The sequence below is a fragment of the Azolla caroliniana genome, unplaced genomic scaffold, assembly GCF_043228905.1.
Source record: "Azolla caroliniana isolate FFs.n. ecotype wild unplaced genomic scaffold, voAzoCaro1.0.p SCAF_7, whole genome shotgun sequence".
Lineage (NCBI taxonomy): Eukaryota > Viridiplantae > Streptophyta > Polypodiopsida > Salviniales > Salviniaceae > Azolla > Azolla caroliniana.
In genome coordinates, this window is record NW_028230442.1 from 5,828,240 (window position 1) to 5,850,146 (window position 21,907).

At 37.8% G+C, this 21,907-nt stretch overlaps 2 protein-coding genes and 1 non-coding gene across 3 annotated transcripts; 1 reads left to right on the forward strand and 2 right to left on the reverse strand.

The window, feature by feature from the left end:
• Positions 1-831: 831 nt before the first annotated feature.
• Positions 832-2,088, reverse strand: LOC147861689 (putative methylesterase 11, chloroplastic). Its single transcript, XM_087322537.1, has 3 exons — positions 1,835-2,088; positions 1,580-1,708; positions 832-1,474 (listed from the first exon to the last, which is right to left on the reverse strand). The coding sequence occupies exons 1-3, from the start codon at positions 2,045-2,047 to the stop codon at positions 1,034-1,036; spliced, it is 783 nt and encodes a 260-aa protein (XP_087178663.1). The 5' UTR covers positions 2,048-2,088; the 3' UTR covers positions 832-1,033.
• A 9,597-nt stretch (positions 2,089-11,685) lies between these two features.
• Positions 11,686-11,791, forward strand: LOC147861690 (U6 spliceosomal RNA). Its single transcript, XR_015530066.1, has one exon. It is a non-coding gene; the product is annotated as a U6 spliceosomal RNA (small nuclear RNA).
• Positions 11,792-13,024: 1,233 nt separating this feature from the next.
• Positions 13,025-13,988, reverse strand: LOC147861691 (methylesterase 1-like). Its single transcript, XM_087322506.1, has 3 exons — positions 13,721-13,988; positions 13,466-13,594; positions 13,025-13,384 (listed from the first exon to the last, which is right to left on the reverse strand). The coding sequence occupies exons 1-2, from the start codon at positions 13,931-13,933 to the stop codon at positions 13,475-13,477; spliced, it is 333 nt and encodes a 110-aa protein (XP_087178632.1). The 5' UTR covers positions 13,934-13,988; the 3' UTR covers positions 13,025-13,384; positions 13,466-13,474.
• Between the last annotated feature and the right edge of the window lie 7,919 nt (positions 13,989-21,907).

The following is a 21,907-nucleotide window of genomic DNA, read 5'->3' on the forward strand; positions in this document are numbered from 1 at the left end:
TAGATAAGGAAGCTGCAATATTTACAAGGGGGTCACAGCTTCATTAATTATGGATGAAAATTCACCATATTCTTGTATATTTTTTTCAACATAAATGTGTGGTATGTATTTTTCTTTAGTCAACATATTATTATTGTATATTTGAGTAATCTATGACACGTATGTAAGTTTGATAATCATAGTCTAGGGAGGAGGATATAGTTATGGTCATGAGAAAGAAAGAAAGAAAGAAATATTAACGTCTTCTAAGGCCAAAATTGGCCCACGAGACAAATGGTTTACAATGAAAAATGGGATATTTACCCATTCATCGAAATTAAAAAATAAAAATAAAAATAGAGTTTTAAGCTCAAGAGAGGGAGTATATAGTCTGTGTATGTAAACCAAGCTCAAGAGAGAAAGGGCATGCATTTTCCAACTCATTTTTCCCATTGGAGATGCACTGAAAGGATTGGAATGAGTTGCATGGTTCTTACGCATGGTTGGTTCGAGTTGTTTCTCCGTTTTATATCCCTTTTTTAGCTGCTGCCTACACAATGAAAGGATGATTCTGGATTAGGGTCATGGTGCTCAGCAATAATGCTAGACCAATTTGAATGTTGTTTATACACATTCAGCAACTTGGCCTCCACATGTTTTTCGATCTATTAATCGCGAGAAAGTTAGTATATTCTTTAGGGAAGTGAGACATCTCCTCTTCCCTTCAAATGTCAATACAAATACTAACGTGAAAAGATATACTCATAAGTTACAACTATATCCCAAGCACATAATCTGATGAAGATACTGTGTTCTAATTGTTCCACATTGAGAGACAGCCATAATTTTTCTTTCTTCTATAAAAAAGCTGGAATGATACAGAGAAGAGAAGACAAATTACGGTTTGAAGCTCCCCCCCCATCATACTCTCTCAGGAAAGAGTGTTCTAGCGGCATGGGAAGACTGTGGCCAGTGTCATTGCACTCTTTTAGATGGTCACTAACACAGGCAAAAGCCATTATTACAAATGATTTGCCCATCAAAAATATGATCATCATTCGATTGGTTCTAGAGCAATGGAAATGAAGACATCCACTAGATTAGAAGGATCGGAGAAGAAAGGGGAATGGTCGCTATTGGCAAGGGTAATGACTTTGTGGGGTGGGTTTTGCTCCACCATTGTAGCTTGCATGCTCGGTGGTAGGGCTTCGTCCGATTCTGCGATGATGTAGTACCGCGGAATGCTTCCATAATTTCTCTCACTCAAGTTGAGCACCTCCGAGAATGGGGAGGTCGGAGTAGGGGTCAAGCAACTCCGAGCGAGACATATGTCTTCACTTGAGGTTCGGGTGTAAAGTTTGAGGATACTCTCGGGATGAATAGACACCGACACCATTTCCTTCTTCGAACATTTGTTGTTGTCGCCATTCTCGACCTCTTCATCGTCGGTAAAATGTGGAGCTAGTGCGTTTAACCCAAGAAATAACTCGAAGTACTATATGCATGACCAATATAACCAAAAAAACTCAATATTGGTGGTCTCAATGCCCATTTAATGTTTATAATATGTTTAACAAAACTCAATTAGAAGAAAGAATACCGGGAAGAACACGGAGCCAATGGGGAGCATGAACGCGGTGAGGAAGATGGCTCTAGAGATCTTGTGCGGAAAGAGCTCCATGGCATAGGAGATAGTGCTTCCACCCAAGCTATGGCCGACGAGGACCACCTAAAAGACATGGATTTTTTGCGCACAAACAAAGTTACTTGTCGGGATTACGAGCGACACGATAGGAATGCGAATTAAAAATACAATGGAGGGGCAATAAATCAAGGTGAATGAAGGCATTTTTACCTTGGGATCGTGGGGGGTTAGGGACGCGAGGAGTTGGGTGAGGGGGCGGACATAGTCGGCGATGGAGGTGACGGAGTGGGCGGGGACTTTGCTGATGCCATTGGAGGCGAGGTCGATGGCGGTCACGGTATGTCCGGCCATTTGAAGCAATGGGATGACCTTGTACCAGCACCATGCCCCATGGCCAAGCCCATGTACCAGAACGAAGTGCATGGATGGGTCTAGTAATAGTAGTAGTAGTATTGGTAGTGGTGTTTGTTTTATTTCTTGGATGGGAAAGGTCTAAGGCAAACAAATTTATACACGCATATTCATGGTATATACGTATATATATACGTTTTATGCATGAATACATACGTAGTACATATACATATAGCCATAGAGAGAGAGAGAGAGAGAGAGAGAGAGAGAGAGAGAGAGAGAGAGAGAGAGGGCCACTGCTAGCTCTAGCTTTGTCTATGCATTGTACTTTGTGGTAGGATTATTGCTTCTCATGTTACTATGTAACTTCTTATAGTATATATCTATCAATCAATCAATCTATATACATATAGATATATATGGATGGGATATATGTAGGGTGTGAGACCCGATCTCATACATCTTAAAGTGGTGTCCAATGGATCTTACTCCAATGTCTTAGTTATTCATGGTGTGGATGTATTGATATTATACTTTTCATTTGATTCCCTTCTCTAGCTTCCTAGAATCTAACCTCTACTTTTCCTAACAAATAAGAGAATGTCATTAGCCAAATGTACAACCAAGCTTAGTTATATTTTTGAAGTCCATGTAATGAATATAACCTTCAAAATGATTGGTAATAATAATACAGTTAGATACTTTAACAATGATTGTCCTCATATGTTCGCAACGATTATCAATTCACAACCATACATTATAATGCACACAATCTTAGCCACATAAACTTACTCTTTTAGATCACATTATGACATGCTATGGTCATTCTCAATGCACGTGTCACCTGATCTAACTAACTTTCTTGCTTTTATTTAAGGTTAATGCCATTGCATCAGCATGTTTTATTTCATTTATTATATTTTTTATTTGCTACATAATATGCACGTCCATTAAAGATTGTAGGAGTTACGCTTGAACACGAGCCAACTCATCTTTATTTAAATAATCTTTTGTTTGATTATTTTTTATGTCATTTATTGTAATCACATTTTACACTAGCATTTCATTATTGATTGTTTTTAAATTGTAGAAATTACTATCATTATTTCTGCTATTAAAATTTTAAACCATGCTCTTCCATTCTCTTCATTTATTTATTTTTAAGCATGTTTCAATTTTATTCTTATCTGTTAGATTTATTAATTTTTATTTTTTGATTTGCTTGTTGCTTATTTCCTAGATGGATTTTCAATTGGGTTTATAGTTCTTGATATTGTGATATTAATATATATTACCACAATCCAGCCTAACAACACTCACGTTAAAAACGACCTTAATAATGGTCTACTTAAGGCGGTTACAACTTAGAACAAGAACAAGAAGAACTGCCCTATAACACTCACAAAAGCTATAAAAGGATAAACTCGGAAATAGAAAAACAATTTTAGAGTATAGATCTGAAGCATTTTATATTGGGGCATATGATGGGAATACCAACACCTCTCGCTCCCCTTCCTTTATTTTGATCCCATCAATCCAACCAAACATGATTAACACCACTTTCGTGAGTTTCGCATCCTAAATCCTAAACTCTGACTTCTACCATAGACATTTCAACCATTCCAATCATGATAAAGACCACCTAAGTTTAGTTCGCCTCACCATCTCCGATTTCTACTATAGGCATTTCAATATCCAATTTACCAAACCTAGTCACAAAACCCCGAGATGAATCATCTAAGCTCACCTCATCACTCATTGAAATCTTGATAGCAGTTTATTACTTATATGAGACTGTTGAGAGTCGAACTCAACTTCCCATAGATAGGTTTCACACTAGCTCATGGACATGTTGGGCTAGTTTTGTAAATAGTAGAAAGGGCACTTGCCCTAGCTTAGCTGGTATATAAACCAACGCATTGTAACTTAATTATTGTTGAATGTTTTATGTTTGATGTATTTTGGTTAATATACAATTTTTTCTATCTCTGCCTTAAGAGCTCTCTCTCTCTCTCTCTCTCTCTCTGTCTCTTTCCCTCTGTTGCATCACACACACACACACACACACACACACACACACACACACACACACACACACACACACACACACACACACACACACACACACACACACACTTTCTCTCTCTCTCTCTCTCTCAATCTTCTTCCGCTGCATTGCAATCACTCTTGCCTCCCATTTTGTTACATGGTAGCAGAGGGTGTGGTTACTTGATTAAGCCTATTCGACTGTGTTGTGCTGCGTGCCGACGATCAACAGAACTGGCCCATCAACAGAGAAGAAATCACCATGAATACTCAAATGGGAAACACTCTTCCTACCGAGAAGCTCGACAGAACGAACTTTGCATCTTGGGAATACAAGATGCATCAATACCTTGTCGGACAAGGCTACTGGAGCTACATCGAAGGAGTTCACGAATCACAACCCAACCCAACACACATCGACTATCCCGCTTGGGAGCAGGCTGCAAGCCGTGTGTTGTATTGCCTTGCATCATGCATTCATGATCATATGCTTGGCTATATTCGAGAGGCTAAAACGCCGAAGCGGGCATGGGAAAACCTCAAGAAGATTTTCGCAGCCAATATGGCCGCACAAAAGCTCCAACTTCGACAAGAGCTAAACAATCTTCAACTACACCTTAAAGATCAAGGAGTTGTGTGATGCCCTTGGATCGATCAATGTTAGCATTGACGACGAAGAAATGGTACAGATATGCCTCGATGGCTTGGCACCGCGATTTGGCGCAATAAGATCGGCCGTTCTCGCGAGAGAGAATCCTCCCTTCTTTTTGGATCTCCAATCATTGTTGCTAGTTGAAGAGAATCATGTGCGTCAAAGGAACAACGCACATGACGGAAAAATGCTATATTCAAACTTAGATGGAGGAAGGAGACAAAGCCGCGGAAGGAGAGGTTGATTTGGCCAAGGCCGACACAACCAAGAGCATAACTCCCACCAATGGCAAGCGGACAGAAACGATCCCAGAGAATTCGACGGAAGGGGGAGTCATCACGCCGGACCAAGCAACTGTAGGAACCCGGTTGAGTGCGGGTACTGTGGGAAACCCAGCGACCACGAAGAGGAGTGTCGAAAGAAGAAGCGTGAGCAAGGCTGACAACTAACAAATTACGCCACGAACTCCGACTACGGCGGAATGTTCATAATGAAGCACGAAGTGCACTCAATGTCCGCACTTGCGTCAATTACCGATTCCACTCCGAATAGCGTATGGTTTGTCGATTTGGGAGCATCCAATCACATGACGTCCCATGAAGATTGGTTTCAGGAACTACGGAAGCCCGAACGTCCCGGATATGTCGAAACAGGAGATGACACGACTCACCCAATACACCATATCGGGAATGTCCCAATCGGAAATGACGGCAAACAAATCTACCTCAAGAACGTGCTGCATGTCTCCACTATTACGAAAAACCTGGTCTCGATTGGCCAGATTATCGAACAAGGAATGCAAGTACGCTTCAATAATGATGGGTGCTTCATCGAAAAAGGTGATCAAGTCATAACTCATGACCGTCGTGAAGGCCGTATGTTCATCCCCGAATTGAGCGAGGTAAAGTTGACCATGTTTGCAAAGGGCCAGAAAGTCAAAACCGACTTGAAATTGTGGCACAAGAGAATCGGCCGCATCAATCTCCAAAAGCTCCAGAACATGCAATCGAAATGAGTCGTAATTGGACTCCCGAACTTTACAACGAAGGAGATTATAAGCGTATGCGAAGCATGTCAGTTCGGAAAGCAACGCCGTCACCGATTCCCTAAAGAACGGAATGTGGGCAAAGGAATCCTGGATGTCGTACATTCAAATGTGTGGGGACCAACCCAGACAACAACATTTGGCGGATGCCGATACTATGTAACGTTCATTGACGACTTTTCCAAGAACACCTAGATCTATCCGATGAAGCAGAAGAGTGAAGTGTTCAGGCACTTCTAGACATTCAAAGCCGAAGTCGAAAAAACTAGGGGCCGACATGTACGTTATCTTTGATCAGATGGAGCCAAAGAATATTTTTCGGGTGAATTTATGGCGTATCTCCAAAAAGAAGGAATGCGATGAGAGTTTTCGTGTCGACACACGCCTCAGCAAAACGGCGTAGTAGAGCATAAAAATAGCCATGTAGTAGAAGTCGCACGAGCCATGATGAACGAGAAGAACCTGCCGAAATCATATTGGGCAGAAGTGGTAAATACGACCATATATCTCATGAACAGGTGCACAACCTCAGGAATACACGATATAACTCCGCATGAGAAATTCTTCGGAAAGAAGCCGGACTTGTAACATGTCCGCATTTTCGGTTTTATCGCCTACGTACATATTCCCGACAATACGTAGCAAAAGCTTGACCCAAAGTCGGAGAAATTTATCCTCGTGGGATACTCACTCGAACATAAGGGTAACAAATGCTACAACCCAGCTACCCGTAAGGTTCGAACAAGTCGAAACGTAGTCTTCGACGAATACGCATCCTGGTACGCACCAGAGAATACTTCGACTCCAACCCTGCTCGACGCGGATGACACTGAAATAGAAATAGAAGCTGAGGATTGGCTCACACAGATGTTAGAAGACAACCCAATTACGACACGGTTGAGTGGGCCATTAGAGCCGTCGAGAGATGGAAGCACATCTCGGCTGAGTCCGAAGTTGGACAAAGGGAAGGCGAAAATGCCGGAATATGAAGATCAGGAAGAGACCGAGATGCTTCGCTGTCTTGACAGTGAACTTTAAGATCTCGACATCCGCATAGATGGAGCGAAGAAAGCCATAATCCCCACGGATCGAGAGCTACACCGATCCACACGTGAAAAGAACCCCGCAAACCACTACGGCTACGATGAGTACATGGTGTATCGCTACGCTTTTATGATGAAAGTAGCACCAGTACAGAAACCGGAAACGCTTTCCGAAACCGCAAAGGATCCGGGATGGGTCGACGGGATGAACGAGGAGATGAACGCTTTATGCAAAAACGAGACATGGGATCTTGTTCCTCTCCCCCGAACAAGAAAGCGATTGGCTGCAGATGGATATACAAAGTAAAATACAATGCCGACGGATCCATAAACCGCTTCAAAGCACGACTCGTTGCGAAAGGCTACGCGCAAACGCATGGCATAGACTACAAAGAAACCTTTGCCCCGGTGGCAAAGATGACAGCTGTACGGATAGTAATTGCACTCGTCGCAGCGAAGGGATGGCACCTCCACTAGAAGGACGTGAAAAATGCCTTCCTCCAAGGAGATTTAGGAGAAGCGGTGTACATGATACAACCACCCGGATTCGAATCGCGTAAACATCCGCACGCCGTATGCCGACTCAAGAAGCCACTCTACAGCCTCAAACAAGCACCGCGTGCTTGGCATTCGAAGATCACGTAGTATCTTCAGCAAGTCGGATTTTGGATGTCAAAATCCGATACTTCTCTGTACATCCGAAATGAGTCGGATAGCCCGATCATCATCATCCTATACGTGGATGACTTGGTCATCGGAGGAATGGATCTCGCCGAGATCAACAAAGTCAAAACACTTCTCTCCGGCGTATTCGTAATGAAAGACCTACACGAACTCCATTACTGGCTAGGCATTCAAGTAATTCGGACACTAGTCAGGATAATGATCTCACAACGGCACTATGTCCTCAACTTACTCTACAAGTTGGGAATGAACAAGTGCAAGCCTGTGTCTACTCCTCTCGATCGTAACCTAAAGATTGATGCCAATTCCGGAACTGCTGAGAGTGAGCCGTCTCAGTATCAACAACTGATTGGTAGTTTGATCTATCTAACCATTACGCGACCCGACCTCAGTTATTCGGCCGGCCTACTTAGCCAATTCATCCAAAATCCGCGAAACCTTCACTTTGATTGTGCTAACAGGATATTATGGTATGTCAGTACGACAATGGCTTACGACATCATGTATAAGTCGAACACAACTATTCGACTCGAAGGGTACACCGACGCGGACTGGGCAAGCTATAAAACGGATAGACGATCCACTTCCGGATTTGTCTTCTCCCTTGGCAGTGGAACAATCTCTTGGAGCAGCAAGAAACAACCGATAGTCGCAATGTCGAGCACGGAAGCCGAATATAGGGGCGCATCAATCGCCGCATGCGAAGCTTTATGGCTTAAATGCATACTAAAGGATCTGGGTGTTCCCATCAAGGATCCAATTCGTCTCTACTGCGAACACATGAGCAGTATCTAGCTGGCGCGGAACCCCGTATTCCACACGCGGACTAAACATATCGAAGTGCATTACCACTTCATCCGCGAGTGCGTACAGGCTGACGAGTTCGATATACAACATACTAGTACACACCTCCAAGTTGTTGATATATTTACGAAGGCCTTAGGAGTCGACAAGCTCGGGCAATTTGCATCGGACCTTGGTCTCACGATATCTACATTGCCAAACTTGAGGGGGAGTACAGGTACAGGCGACACAGAAGCAATATGCAACGATACACAACACATACGCAATTGATCAAGTACGCGAGTATGCAACACAGCTGACTAGACAAGTCGAAGTACGCACTGAACAACCTTCTCGTCAGATAGAAGTTGTGTTCAAAGGGGTGTGTTGAGAGTCGAACTCAACTTCCCATAGATAGGTTTCACACTAGCTCATGGACATGTTGGGCTAGTTTTGTAAATAGTAGAAAAGGGCACTTGCCCTAGCTTAGTTGGTATATAAACCAACGCATTGTAACTTAGTTACTGTTGGATGTTTTATGTTTGATGTATTTTGGTTAACATACAGTTTTTTCTATCTCTGCCTTAAGAGCTCTCTCTCTCTCTTTCTCTCTCTCCCTCTGTTGCCTCACACACACACACACACACACACACACACTCTCTCTCTCTCTCTCTCTCTCTCTCTCTCTCTCTCTCTCTCTCTCTCAATCTTCTTCCGTTGCATTGCAATCACTCTTGCCTCCCATTCCGTTACAGAGACAAAGATTATGTTGTGTAAAATTATTCAAAGAAAACAACAAAATACAAAACAAAAACTATGCAGGATACACCACAAATTTTAACGTGGAAAACCCTGAAGGAGGTAAAAAACACGAGACCTAGTCTAGAAATAAGTCACTATCAACATAAAACGTGTACACTAAACTAAACAAGTTAGAGTAGGTCTGGAATGTGGCTTGTGATGGAGGCGGTGATGTCTGAAATGTCGGCATTCAATGATGTACACAAGAGCGCTAATGGAGCATGCCAAGGAGAAGAGTATAAGTTCTATGAAATCTGTTTTTCTTTCTACAACAGAAAAAAATGCCCATTCTCCTCTTTATCTCACTTTCAATAGCGAGAATAGATGTGTAAATACATCTAACGGTGACCCCTTTTCACACTGTATTTCAAAATAAAAAGATTTGGTGTCCAAGGGCCCATTTTCACATTAAAATAGTGGCCAGAAATGCTAGCAATCTCCCCCTCTAGCTACATAAGGAGAAGATTTCATTGAGCAACTTCGTTTTTGTTCAATCCAACAAGCTTGACACATTGGTTAGTATCGTTGGTACACCATTGATTAACGTGAAGGTTTTCATTATAGCCAACTGCTTAAAATGCCAATTTCCTAAATTGAGAGGTAAATTTGTGGTTAACTTGCCAATGTATAAATATTCCAAAGTGAATGTATGTATTTGTGACCACCCCTAACAGTGTTGGCATGGTGCCCATTTTAATGTGGGAAGTGTTCGGTGTCATGTATATGTTCGTGGAGACTTTGATGAGGGTGTCTTGATCTGAGGTTGATGGTTGTGGTAGTTTTGGGTTCTAGTTTTTCATTCAAGCACGTGTGGTTTTGGCATGGTCGTGGTGTACTCAATCCATCACAGAAGTATAGTGTATTTTGGCATCTATTTTAGCATTAAATTGACCAACTTATTTGTTGGGCATGTATCAACGATTGTATGTTAAATTGAACTAGTTGTACAATCCCAACCAATCTATACTCTATATGTTATTACTCGAGGCAATGTTGGGATCTAGGATTGTGTATGGTTGTTGAATCGCTTCTGAGCTTTGTTGCCAAGTACTTGAATCCACATGAAAGCATATGTGCTCACTTAGAACTTACTCATTTCTACACATTCCAATGCATTGCATTACACCATCCTAGGATTCCAATTGGTCAAGAAAGCTTGGGTGGTTGATTTGAAAAACCATTGAACAAGAAAAGGACCTCTCTCGTTTAGTATATATTTAGTATATAACATTTTGTAACTCTCTTATTGGATGCAAATAATGCTATCATGCATAGTATGAACCATACGTACCATACGTGCAAGAATGTTTCAATCATTCGCGTAAGAAAAACTCCCTCAAAGAATGATTTTTTTTTTTTTTTTTTTTTTTTTTTTTTTTTTTTTCCAAAAAAAGATACTACATTAGTATTAGAAAACCGCCATAAGGCTAAACATACAAGCTATACCGATCCCCTATATTTATCTAAAGTCTAACCATTGGCTTGAATAAACACTTTGGTGTTGAGTAGAACCACTCCACCTTACCAAAATACCGTCTATAAAATATACCTATGTCCCAAATGGCATGAAACTCCACCCGCCTAAGCTCCGCTTGATGCGTATTACCTTTTATACCATCCAAAATCCCTCAAAGAATGATAAATACCATACTTTTGGATTAACTATTTATTATGAGGTAAATAAGCCTAAAAAATGGAAAAAAAACAAAAAGAAAACATTAAAAAAATGGGAAAAAAAACACACAAGAATGTTTGAATGTCATGTTTTATCATGTGCCCTTTCCTTTTCTTCTGAGCATGGACTTGTCCTTATCCCTTTCATGGGCACTTGGTTTAAGCAAAGTGTTTCTTCAAGCTATATCCATTATTATCGCACGCTTCATTGTCATCACTTACAATTGGTAAATCATCTTTTCCTGTGTATTGGATTTGGAAGATTTTGAACCCTTCAAAAACTTTGTTGTTAGGGGCTTAGCTCTTTCTATTTCAATTGTCAACTATGTTTTGTTATTCTATTCTTTTTGTTCTTCCTTTTAGTGGTCACTTTGATGTGACATTTAACCTATAGTAAAACTTGACTTTTTAGTGCTTTCTTCCCTTGGTAAACTCCATATCACGATAACTAAATGATCTCAAATCTAAAATTTAGAAAACAAGAAAAGACTTCAAATTATAATAAGCGTTAACATTACTGTATAACTAAAGTAGATTAATTTACTAACCTTCAGGGTCAATATGATCTATTAGAGAAGAGGAAAAATACGTCAACTTCTCAACATTGTTGAGTTGTTGTCAATAATGCATAATGAAGACATAATCAAGATAGTCATGCGAACAATTAGAACCATTCAATTAGTTCTCATGGCCATTTTACGCTTCATCGGCCCCACTTTATCATTGATCAAAATTATAAGTAAGTGATGCCTAGTTGTTTTTTTTTTTTGTGAGGGAAACTTCATCATGTGCATTGCATATAACCTGTTATATGCCCACGGAAAAAATCTCCTTGTGTATGAAAGAGAATGTGCCATTTATACATTTGTCTATATGCATGTATGTACATAATCTGTGACATTTATGTACATTTGATAATCAAAGTGTAGGGCCAAAATTAGAAAGTATGGTATATGAAGAGATCGATGAAGCCTTTTACTTCGTCCCTATTGGGGACATTTAATAACATTGGAACGATATAGAGAAGATTAGCATGGCCCTTGGGCAAGGATTTGACACACACAAATCAAGATATGGTCCAAATTCTCTCTTTTCTTTTCATAAAAAACCTGAATGATTAATAAAGAATTTCCCCTTAATTTCTCCCCTTAGTTTCCGTGTTGATTAGATATGGGAATGAGAATACGAAAGAAAGAAAACACTATTGTATTTGGGGCATACCAGTCTTAAGTACGAACAAAAAAGATTGACAATGTCAAGATCCTTCACCCGTCATGGTCGGAATGATGAAACAGTGAACCATCAAGTATACGACAAACAAACTTGGTTTCCTAATTGAAAAGGAGGGGTTTTTGGTTTCTTTTTATTTTCTTACTCTAGCCCTCGGTAGTGGCATATGAACAATAAATAATAAGTAAAAGGTAGTGCAAACAATCACACAAATAGCCCCTTACTCTTCGACTTATCCTCGGCGACAAACAACTAAAATCGGCGATCTCCTTTTAGTTGTGGGTTCCATTTTAGAGTGGAAAAACCCCCACAATTTACATCTATGAAGCCCTTGCCTTTGGTTCCTTTTTCTATATAGAATGATATACATATTGCTTTTATAGAAAGCACTTTGGTTGAAGGAAAACGAGGTTTGGCTAACCATATGCCTATGATAGACGTTGCACTATGGAATGCATTGATCACATGCTAGGCAAACAAGGGTAATAGCTTTGTGATGTGAAGTTATTGCCAAAATGTTGGGTGAGAGGTGAAAAGAATCTTAGAATGCATTATTTGTGGTTTTCATAGGTCATCATGATTAAAGCCATTGTAAGGTTTTAGCTTAATAATTTCTTCATATATGCAGAATTCTACTAATGAAGAATATATTTTTTGGAAAAAAAGAAAGTAGTTTAAGCTTACAAGGTTAAGTAACTTTTCCCCCACAGTTAGAATATGTGTCACCACTCATCTATTTAAGGCTACTAATTCCCATATTTCTTTTCCCCCTCACTACATTTTCCCAATACAATGCAATTAAAAATGCTATGATTTTCAGTTTCATTTCAGCATTCAATGATTTGTAGCTTTAAATACAAAGTACTATTTGGAATTTCCATTGTAAACATATCGATGGCCAATCATGGAAAACCTCTACTTGTAACATGCCCAAGAATAAATTGCAGCTCTTTGTTGCTATTATTATTATTATTATTACAAATGGTGTGTGGCCATCAAAAATATGATCATCATTCGATTGGTTCTAGAGCAATGGAAATGAAGACATCCACTAGATTAGAAGGATCGGAGAAGAAAGGGGAATGATCACTATTGGCGAGGGTAATGACTTTGTGGGGTGGGTTTTGCTCCACCATTGTAGCTTGCATGCTTGGTGGTAGGGCTTCGTCCGATTCTGAGATGATGTAGTACCGTGGAATGCTTCCATAATTTCTCTCACTCAAGTTGAGCATCTCCGGGAATGGGGAAATAGGAGTAGGGTTCAAGCAACTCCGAGCGAGACATATGTCTTCGCTCGAGGTTCGGGAGTAAAATTGGAGCATACTCTCGGGATGAATAGACACCGACACCATTTCCTTCTTCGAACATGTGTTGTTGTCGCCATTGTCGATCTCTTCGTCATCGGTAAAATGTGGAGCTAGTGTGTTTGACCCAAGAAATAACTCCAAGTACTATATGCATGACCAATATAACCAAAAAAAACTCAATATTGGTGGCCTCAATGCCCATTTAATGTTTATAATATGTTTAACAAAACTCAATTAGAAGACAATGGGGAGCATGAATGCGGCGAGGAAGACGGCTCTAGAGATCTTGTGCGGAAAGAGCTCCATGGCATAGGAGATAGTGCTTCCACCCAAGCTATGGCCGACGAGGACCACCTAAAAGACATGGATTTTTTGCGCACGAACAAAGTTACTTGTCGGGGTTACGAGAGACACGATAGGAATGCGAATTAAAAATACAATGGAGGGGCAATAAATCAAGGTGAATGAAGGCGTTTTTACCTTGGGATCATGGGGGGTTAGGGACGCGAGGAGTTGGGTGAGGGGGCGGGCATAGTCGGCGATGGAGGTGACGGAGTGGGCGGGGACTTTGCTAATGCCATTGGAGGCGAGGTCGATGGCGGTCACGGTATGTCCGGCCATTTGAAGCAATGGGATGACCTTGTACCAGCACCATGCCCCATGGCCAAGCCCATGTACCAAAACGAAGTGCATGGATGGGTCTAGTAATAGTAGTAGTAGTAGTAGTATTGGTAGTAGTGTTTGTTTTATTTGTTGGATGGGAAGGCTCTAAGGCAAACCTAATTTATACACGCATATTCATGGTATATACGTGTATATATATATATATATATGTTTTTATGCATTTTTATGCATACATGTATATTTACATATATGCTTTTGTCTATGCATTTTATGTAGATACTGCCGTATATTTCCATCCGTATAATATGCTGAACATGCTGCAATACTTTTGTGGTCTTGATCGTATAATTATACGATGTTATGGTCAACGCACATGGGTCGGTCATCTGTCTTCTTAATTGCTTTGTCTTCTTAATTGCTTTAATTTGTCGCAGAGTAAGTATGTCTTTTTTCTCATGTTACCTTTCATTGTTGTTATCTCCTCTATATATGGATATCTACATATAAATAGAATGTGAGGCCACAACAAGTGAAGTTATTCATGGATGTATGTATTGATATTATACTTTTCTTTTGAATTCTTTCCCTAACTTGCTACAATCCAAACCTCTAGTTTTTCCTAAGAAATAAGAATAATGCATTACCGAGTTATACGTTGTTATCCCTACCACCACCACCACCACCACCACCACAATGCTTAAGTTCATGTAATGAATATAACCTTCAAAATGACGGGCAATCATATTGTTAGTCACTTCAATAATGATCGTCTTCATATGGGGTTTTAATTCGAAAAAATGGGGATACAATTGTCAATGCACAACCCTACATTACAAATGGACGTAGTCTAAGTAAGAGAAACAAAGCGCCGAGCCACAAACTTAAACTTCTAGGTCAGAGTATAAGGTGCTTTAATGGAGAGTGCAGTCAATGGCAAATGCACTTTGGTGGGTTATCTACTTGTTATTTTCATTCTATATACATATAGATGATGTTATTCGATTTCATTCATTTTTATGCTAGATCTTGTTTATTTATTCACTTTTTTTAATACTACATTATTTGTTCAGGTCGTTCTCAATACACGTGTAACATGATTTAACTTTCATCGTTCTATTTCATGTGTTATATATTTATTTTCTGTAAATATGCATGTGCATTAATGAGTCCCAATCAAACACGAGTGAGTGACTTTATTCCATTTGTTTTGTTTTTTACTCATTTAATATATTTGCACTTAATTATTTATTGCTTTTAATTTTTGGTTTACCATTATTTGCATTATTAAAATTTTAAAACAATTTCTTTTATTTTTGTATCTTCATTGTTTGGGAATACATTTAATCTTTTTCTTGCTTCCCTTTGCAATGTGTGTGACAGTAATTAATGTTGGGCATTCATTAACTTTAGCTGGGAGGACAAATTTATTAGGACTCTATTTTTAACATGGAAACGAATCTTGGCTGGTTTGCTTCGTGATAAACCCAAGGTCCAACCCTAAGCATTATGTCGAGTACCATAGACAAAGGGTACTTTGGAACTCGTTGTTTTCAAAATTAGATGGTTTAGTGTTGGGTTCTAGACAATGGTTATCGTGGGCAAAAATGTTAGAAGGTCCTCCGAAATCAATTAGGACCTAGCAGGATTTTTTATTGCATTCATAGGAAGAGCAAAAAGAAATACTAGAGGCAAATAATGTATTATTTAATTTAGGAAGCTATGAATACAGTCACAGACCACCCAATAGCTTTAACAATAGGTGGAAAAAATATACATGCAAACCGAGAACGGATCTATGACCCTCTTTACAATTGAGGACTCACAAATTTATGAAAGAACATTAAACATCATATGCGACTTCGTAGAAATGCTTCATCAAGTACCACATAAATTTAAAATGGGTAAAAGCATGGGAATGGAAACACTATTATAGCTAATTAGTTGCTAAATTGACCATAGCTATTTAGCTATTTGTTTAACTAATTTTTTGTGGTCAAATTTTAAGGATCATTTACGAATTGTTTTTGCTTTATTACTTAAATACATGTAATTTATTATGGTGAATAGGTAATTTATGGGAATACTCAAAATTTTGAACTTTGGTTTTTGACGTAGTGGAACTTGGGGAACAATGCCCTCATCTAAACACGACTTGAATGTTAGCAAAGTCTTACTAATCTTGAGTTTGAGTTCGAAATCCAAACAAATGTAGTACTTTGAGCACGAACGCAGATGAAGCTCCCGCAACAACACAAAAACTCTGATATCGACATTGCACCTTCAGAGCACCAACACACCACCAATTCAATCCTCGTTAAGGTATGCATAAGTTACACATTGCGTGCTTTCAAAAATATTTTTTTTCTAATAACTGTCGTGCCTGTTTATCTTTTACAAAAAACGATTAGGGCGAAGTCATTGTAGTCCTAGACAAGGACGTCACAAAAATCAGAGTGTAGCAGTAGGTGTGTTTCTGATTGTCAAAATATCTTATTAGGGTTGATTTCATACATATTTCAGATTAGGGTTGATTTCTGATTACGAATGAAATTTGCATCAATACACAATTCTAATTACAATGTTTGTTTGTTTGTAAATTTCCCCCAAACTTAATTTTTTATTAGGGTTTCTGATTTTTTATTAGGAATGATTCTAATTAAGAATGAAATTTGCATCAATACACAATTCTAAGTATAATGTTTGTTGATTTGTAAATTTCCCCCAAACTTGATTTTTTATTAGGGTTGAAATTTTCTGATTTTGGGTTGATTTCATACACATATTTGATGAGGATTGCAAATTTCTGATTAGGGTTGAAAAACTGCATCAATACACATTTCTGATTACAATGTCTGTCTGTCTTTAAATTTCCCCCAAACTTGATTTCTGATTAGGGGTTTTTATTTCTTTAAGCATTTGATTTCTGATTATGGTTAAAAATTTCTGATTTAGGGTTGAAATTTTGCATCAATACACATTTCTAATTACAATGTCTATGTATTTGTAAATCCCCCCCAAACTTGATTTTGGATTTTGATGCAAGTGCTTGATTTTTTTATTTTATTCTTCTCTACTAATTGTGATTCAAAATACACGTCCTAATAGAGCAGAGGTAACATGTATTGATTTTTTATTTCAGGTGGCTCATATATATATATATACATACATACATATATATATGTATATGTTAATATATATATATAGATATAGATAGATAGATAGATGTATTGGTATAGGTATAGGTATATCTATATCTATAGGCATAGGTATAGTAGGTATAGGCATAGAATGAACCATATGTATCATACGTGCATTCGCATTCGAGAATGATTCAATCAAACGTGTATGATAAATCATCTCGAAATTGGATTGGATTGGATTGGATTGGATTGACTATGGTCTATATTATATATTGATTCACTCTCAATCCCAATAAGTGGACTCTAATCCATTATGAACCACCAACATAAGTATGGTTGCAATATTTGCATTATATCACATGCATACGTTTGGAATGCTTCTTAAGAATCAACACATCTCTATCCTCCTCACTTTAGAACTTTACAAAAAAATGAGTATGAACTATAGAGATTGAATCAAAATATGTCATTATAAATTATAATCAAATGTTCAAAAACTCATAAAACGTATATTTGAGAAATATGAAGAAAACATAACATAGGCAGTAGTAGCATAACAACTTACCATTAGGGTGAGCTAATTTCTAATAAATAACAAAGAAAGAAAGAAAAAAGAACATGACACTAACATAAAATTTTGCCATGAAAGGATACCATTAGGGTGAGCTAATTTCAAATAAATAACAAAGAAAGAAAAAAAAAGGAACATGACACTAGCATAAAAATTTGCCATGACATGACACTAACGAGAGGATACCATTAGGGTGAGCTAATTTCTAATAACAAAGAAAGGAAAAAAAAAGGAACATGACACTAACATAAAAATTTGCCATGACATGACACTAACGAGAGGATACCATTAGGGTGAGCTAATTTCTAATAAATAACAAAGAAAGAAAGAAAAAAGGAACATGATACTAACATAAAAATTTGCCATGACATGACACTAACGAGAGGATACCATTAGGGTGAGCTAATTTCTAATAAATAACAAAGAAAGAAAGAAAAAAGGAACATGACACTAACATAAAAATTTGCCATGACATGACACTAACGAGAGGATACCATTAGGGTGAGCTAATTTCTAATAAATAACAAAGAAAGAAAGAAAAAAGAACATGACACTAACATAAAATTTTGCCATGAAAGGATACCATTAGGGTGAGCTAATTTCAAATAAATAACAAAGAAAGAAAAAAAAAGGAACATGACACTAGCATAAAAATTTGCCATGACATGACACTAACGAGAGGATACCATTAGGGTGAGCTAATTTCTAATAACAAAGAAAGGAAAAAAAAAGGAACATGACACTAACATAAAAATTTGCCATGACATGACACTAACGAGAGGATACCATTAGGGTGAGCTAATTTCTAATAAATAACAAAGAAAGAAAGAAAAAAGGAACATGACACTAACATAAAAATTTGCCATGACATGACATTAACGAGAGGATACCATTAGGGTGAGCTAATTTCTAATAAATAACAAAGAAAGAAAGAAAAAAGAACATGACACTAACATAAAATTTTGCCATGAAAGGATACCATTAGGGTGAGCTAATTTCAAATAAATAACAAAGAAAGAAAAAAAAAGGAACATGACACTAGCATAAAAATTTGCCATGACATGACACTAACGAGAGGATACCATTAGGGTGAGCTAATTTCTAATAACAAAGAAAGGAAAAAAAAAGGAACATGACACTAACATAAAATTTTGCCATGACATGACACTAACGAGAGGATATGAGAAAACAAGGAATGGCCTAAGACATAGGCAATAGTAGTATAGCAACTAACCACTAAGTTGAGCTAATTTCTATTAATAAGAAAGAAAAAGAAGAAGAAAACAAATATAACACTAACAAAAAATTTTGCTATGATATGAAAAAATCGAGGATTGAACCCAAGACGTAGAAAACAAAAACATAACAATTTACCACTAGGGTGAACTAATTTATAATTGTAACAACGGAAAATTTTAAAATTACAAAAGGAACACAGATTTTGCCCTTTTCAAATGTGATCGTTTCCAAACGTATTCAAACGTTTGAATGCTTGCACGAACACATTTATTACGTTCTATGGACCGTATAGGTATATGTCTGTTAAGCTATTTTGATTTTTAGTGCATGTGGGGCTATTTGAGTAAGTAATTGTTATTTCTTCCACTTAAAAAAAAACATATTTTCAAATAGAAAGTTTGATTTTTTATATTATGGCTCTCGTTAGACCGAATATAATCTACAAGACTAAAAAATGCATGATGTGAAAGCAAGTGGTGATGTTGGACCCTGATCACAATTAAGATGATTCACGACGCATGCGGTGGGTGACCCATGAGAAAAAAGAGTGGTGCAAGCATTGTGATAGAATTCAAACAAAGCATTGTATCAAAGTGTGATTGAGATTCCATACTCATACTGGTTAACTGTAGAGAAGACAAATGTTCTTTTGTAACATGTGGTTATGTTACTTTCAACTAGCATGACATCTAGAAATGAAAATTTTACGTAATACATCATTCAAGATAAAAAAGTACTCCAAATGATATAGGAACTTCGCAAAAATAATATCCGGAAAAGAAGTGTTTGTGCCACACATAATTTGAGAGTAACAAAAACTCTCCCCCTCTTTCTCTCATCCATGTCACTAATCATGAAAAAAGTCTCCATGTTCTTTTATTTTACATATACATATATATACATGAGAGAGAGAGAGAGAGAGAGAGAGAGAGAGAGAGAGAGAGAGAGAGAGAATTGCACAGCTTTGTTAAATTCCATTATACATAAACACATATGTATGTTCAAATTGGTTTTCCTTCAAATCACATTCATTTCTTAGATAAGAAAATTCAAATTATAAGAAAAAGAGGCCTTTATATTACAGACAATTTAAGAGAAAAGATCACTTACTCAAATGGTAAAACCTAAATCTTGAGTATATATGGCCTTTTGTGGAAGTTTAATGTACATAGGACCCAAACTAGAGGGAATATCCAAGACATAGTTATCTAATGGTTGACATTGTAACATAGACACTTATAGCTTGACTCATATTTTAAGGTATATGGCTATTATTATATATTCTAAGAATACAAAATTAGTTTGATTATGTCTCCCACGGTTACTATTGATGCGGCCAACTATATTTTCATGAGAGTATGGTCGTCCATCTATATAAATTGGTTCACCCCATCTACACTTCATTCTATGATATGTTGGCAATGTGGAGTTTGCACAAAGACCATATGTTATGCTTCTAGGTAATCAAACCAATCGCTACCATGTATTTTGCATATAAATAGGACATTATGCGTGACTTCTAAACGGGAAGGAACATGTAGATCTTATGAAATGAACAAGCCTCTCTCAACATCTTTAGAGATTGAAGATCGGCCTATAATATAACATCTACCCCAAAATATAAAAACATCCCCATCTCAATGCAACAATGTCTCAGTCCATCCTCAAAATTAACTTTGATCATATGTATGTAACAATGATTGAAAGGGTGCATGCAATGGACGGTCCCCCAACAATGTCTTTGTTATGTGACACGTCGGCATGGAATATAGCAACATGTCTCGTTCCAATTCTCATAGAGCTTGTCTTGATCGTGTGCTTCTACAATTCATGACCACAATAAGTTTCTTCAAAACTTTCCTCATCATCATCTAGTTATAAAATTACAAAATAAGAGACTAAAACATAATATATATTTACAAATGACCGACCCTCTAGTTAATGTGGTGCTATTGGTGGATTTACGACCATTCTATTACCCGCATAGGTGTACGGGGGGGTTAAGGTATAATGTGTATGGTGTGTAATGTGTAAGATGTGTAATGTGAAATGTGAAATGTTAATGTGATAGTGTGAGGAAGAGTGAGTGAGTGTGTTTGTCTGTGTGCACATGCATATTTGGCTTGATGTGTACAAATGTGAAAGAGTGGGGTAAGTAGGTGTAACTACCCCCATTCAGCATTTTGTAATGTCTTCATCATATCTTGTACTATTTAAACCCCACCCATGGGGCATCAAAAGAAGGAGAAATATATTGAAGTTACCCCTCAAACTGTGTCTGTCTCGATTCCCTCTCTCCCACATTCTTGTGCTCATGAACATGGATTCATGCTTCGGTGATTATGGCTTGACATAAATAACACCAACATAATATCCTCCCTTCAAGGTAATCTTGAATCTCCCGAGCGTTTGAATGCAATGCATTCTCCAATTTTGGTACGTTTTGTTGCTATGAGATTATTGGGGGTGGTATATGAAAAGGAGGTAGAGATGGTGTTTGTGCCAATGAATCTAAATCTTTCATCCACATAAGATAACAAAAACATAATAATTAGAACCAATTTAACACTTATATTCACTCATATAACAAATGGATTGCAAAATCTAGAAAGGATGTCACAAGGCCATTGTCTTATTCGTGGATCTTCATCTTATTATTGTATTTATTAGAACATTTGTAAATATTTTACAACTTATGTATGTTTGAAATAATGATAGTTATTAATTATTACTTTCTTGCCTAAAAGTAATTTATCTTACCCAACAATTTTCTTGCCAACAAGACGGTGAGTTGGAGAGTGAAAGAGAATTTGATGCATGAGTTTCAGTGAGGCGGAGCATGAGCTTGAGCTAGTTAGAGAGCAAATAATGATCCCATTTGGGACTAAATTGTTGATTAAAAGACAAAGGAAATATGCCCAAGCAAAAAAGGAGTTAAGGGGCTTTGAGTCAACAGTCAATGTTGATTGCAAGTTGCAACTACTATCTAAGCACAAAGGTTATCATTGAAATAGGTTGCCTTTATATTCTTGGGCTGATCTCAATTTGCTCAACACCTAACATTCTCATGCTAAGGTGGTTAACATATATTGA

Coding starts and splice junctions, on each gene's coding strand:
- LOC147861691 (XM_087322506.1), bottom strand. CDS start 13,933: ATGCACTTCGTTTTGGTACATGGGCTTGGCCATGGGGCATGGTGCTGG. Junction 13,595..13,720: donor TAACCCCCCATGATCCCAAG/GTAAAAACGCCT, acceptor CATGTCTTTTAG/GTGGTCCTCGTCGGCCATAG.
- LOC147861689 (XM_087322537.1), bottom strand. CDS start 2,047: ATGCACTTCGTTCTGGTACATGGGCTTGGCCATGGGGCATGGTGCTGG. Junction 1,709..1,834: donor TAACCCCCCACGATCCCAAG/GTAAAAATGCCT, acceptor CATGTCTTTTAG/GTGGTCCTCGTCGGCCATAG. Junction 1,475..1,579: donor TTGGCTCCGTGTTCTTCCCG/GTATTCTTTCTT, acceptor TCATGCATATAG/TACTTCGAGTTATTTCTTGG.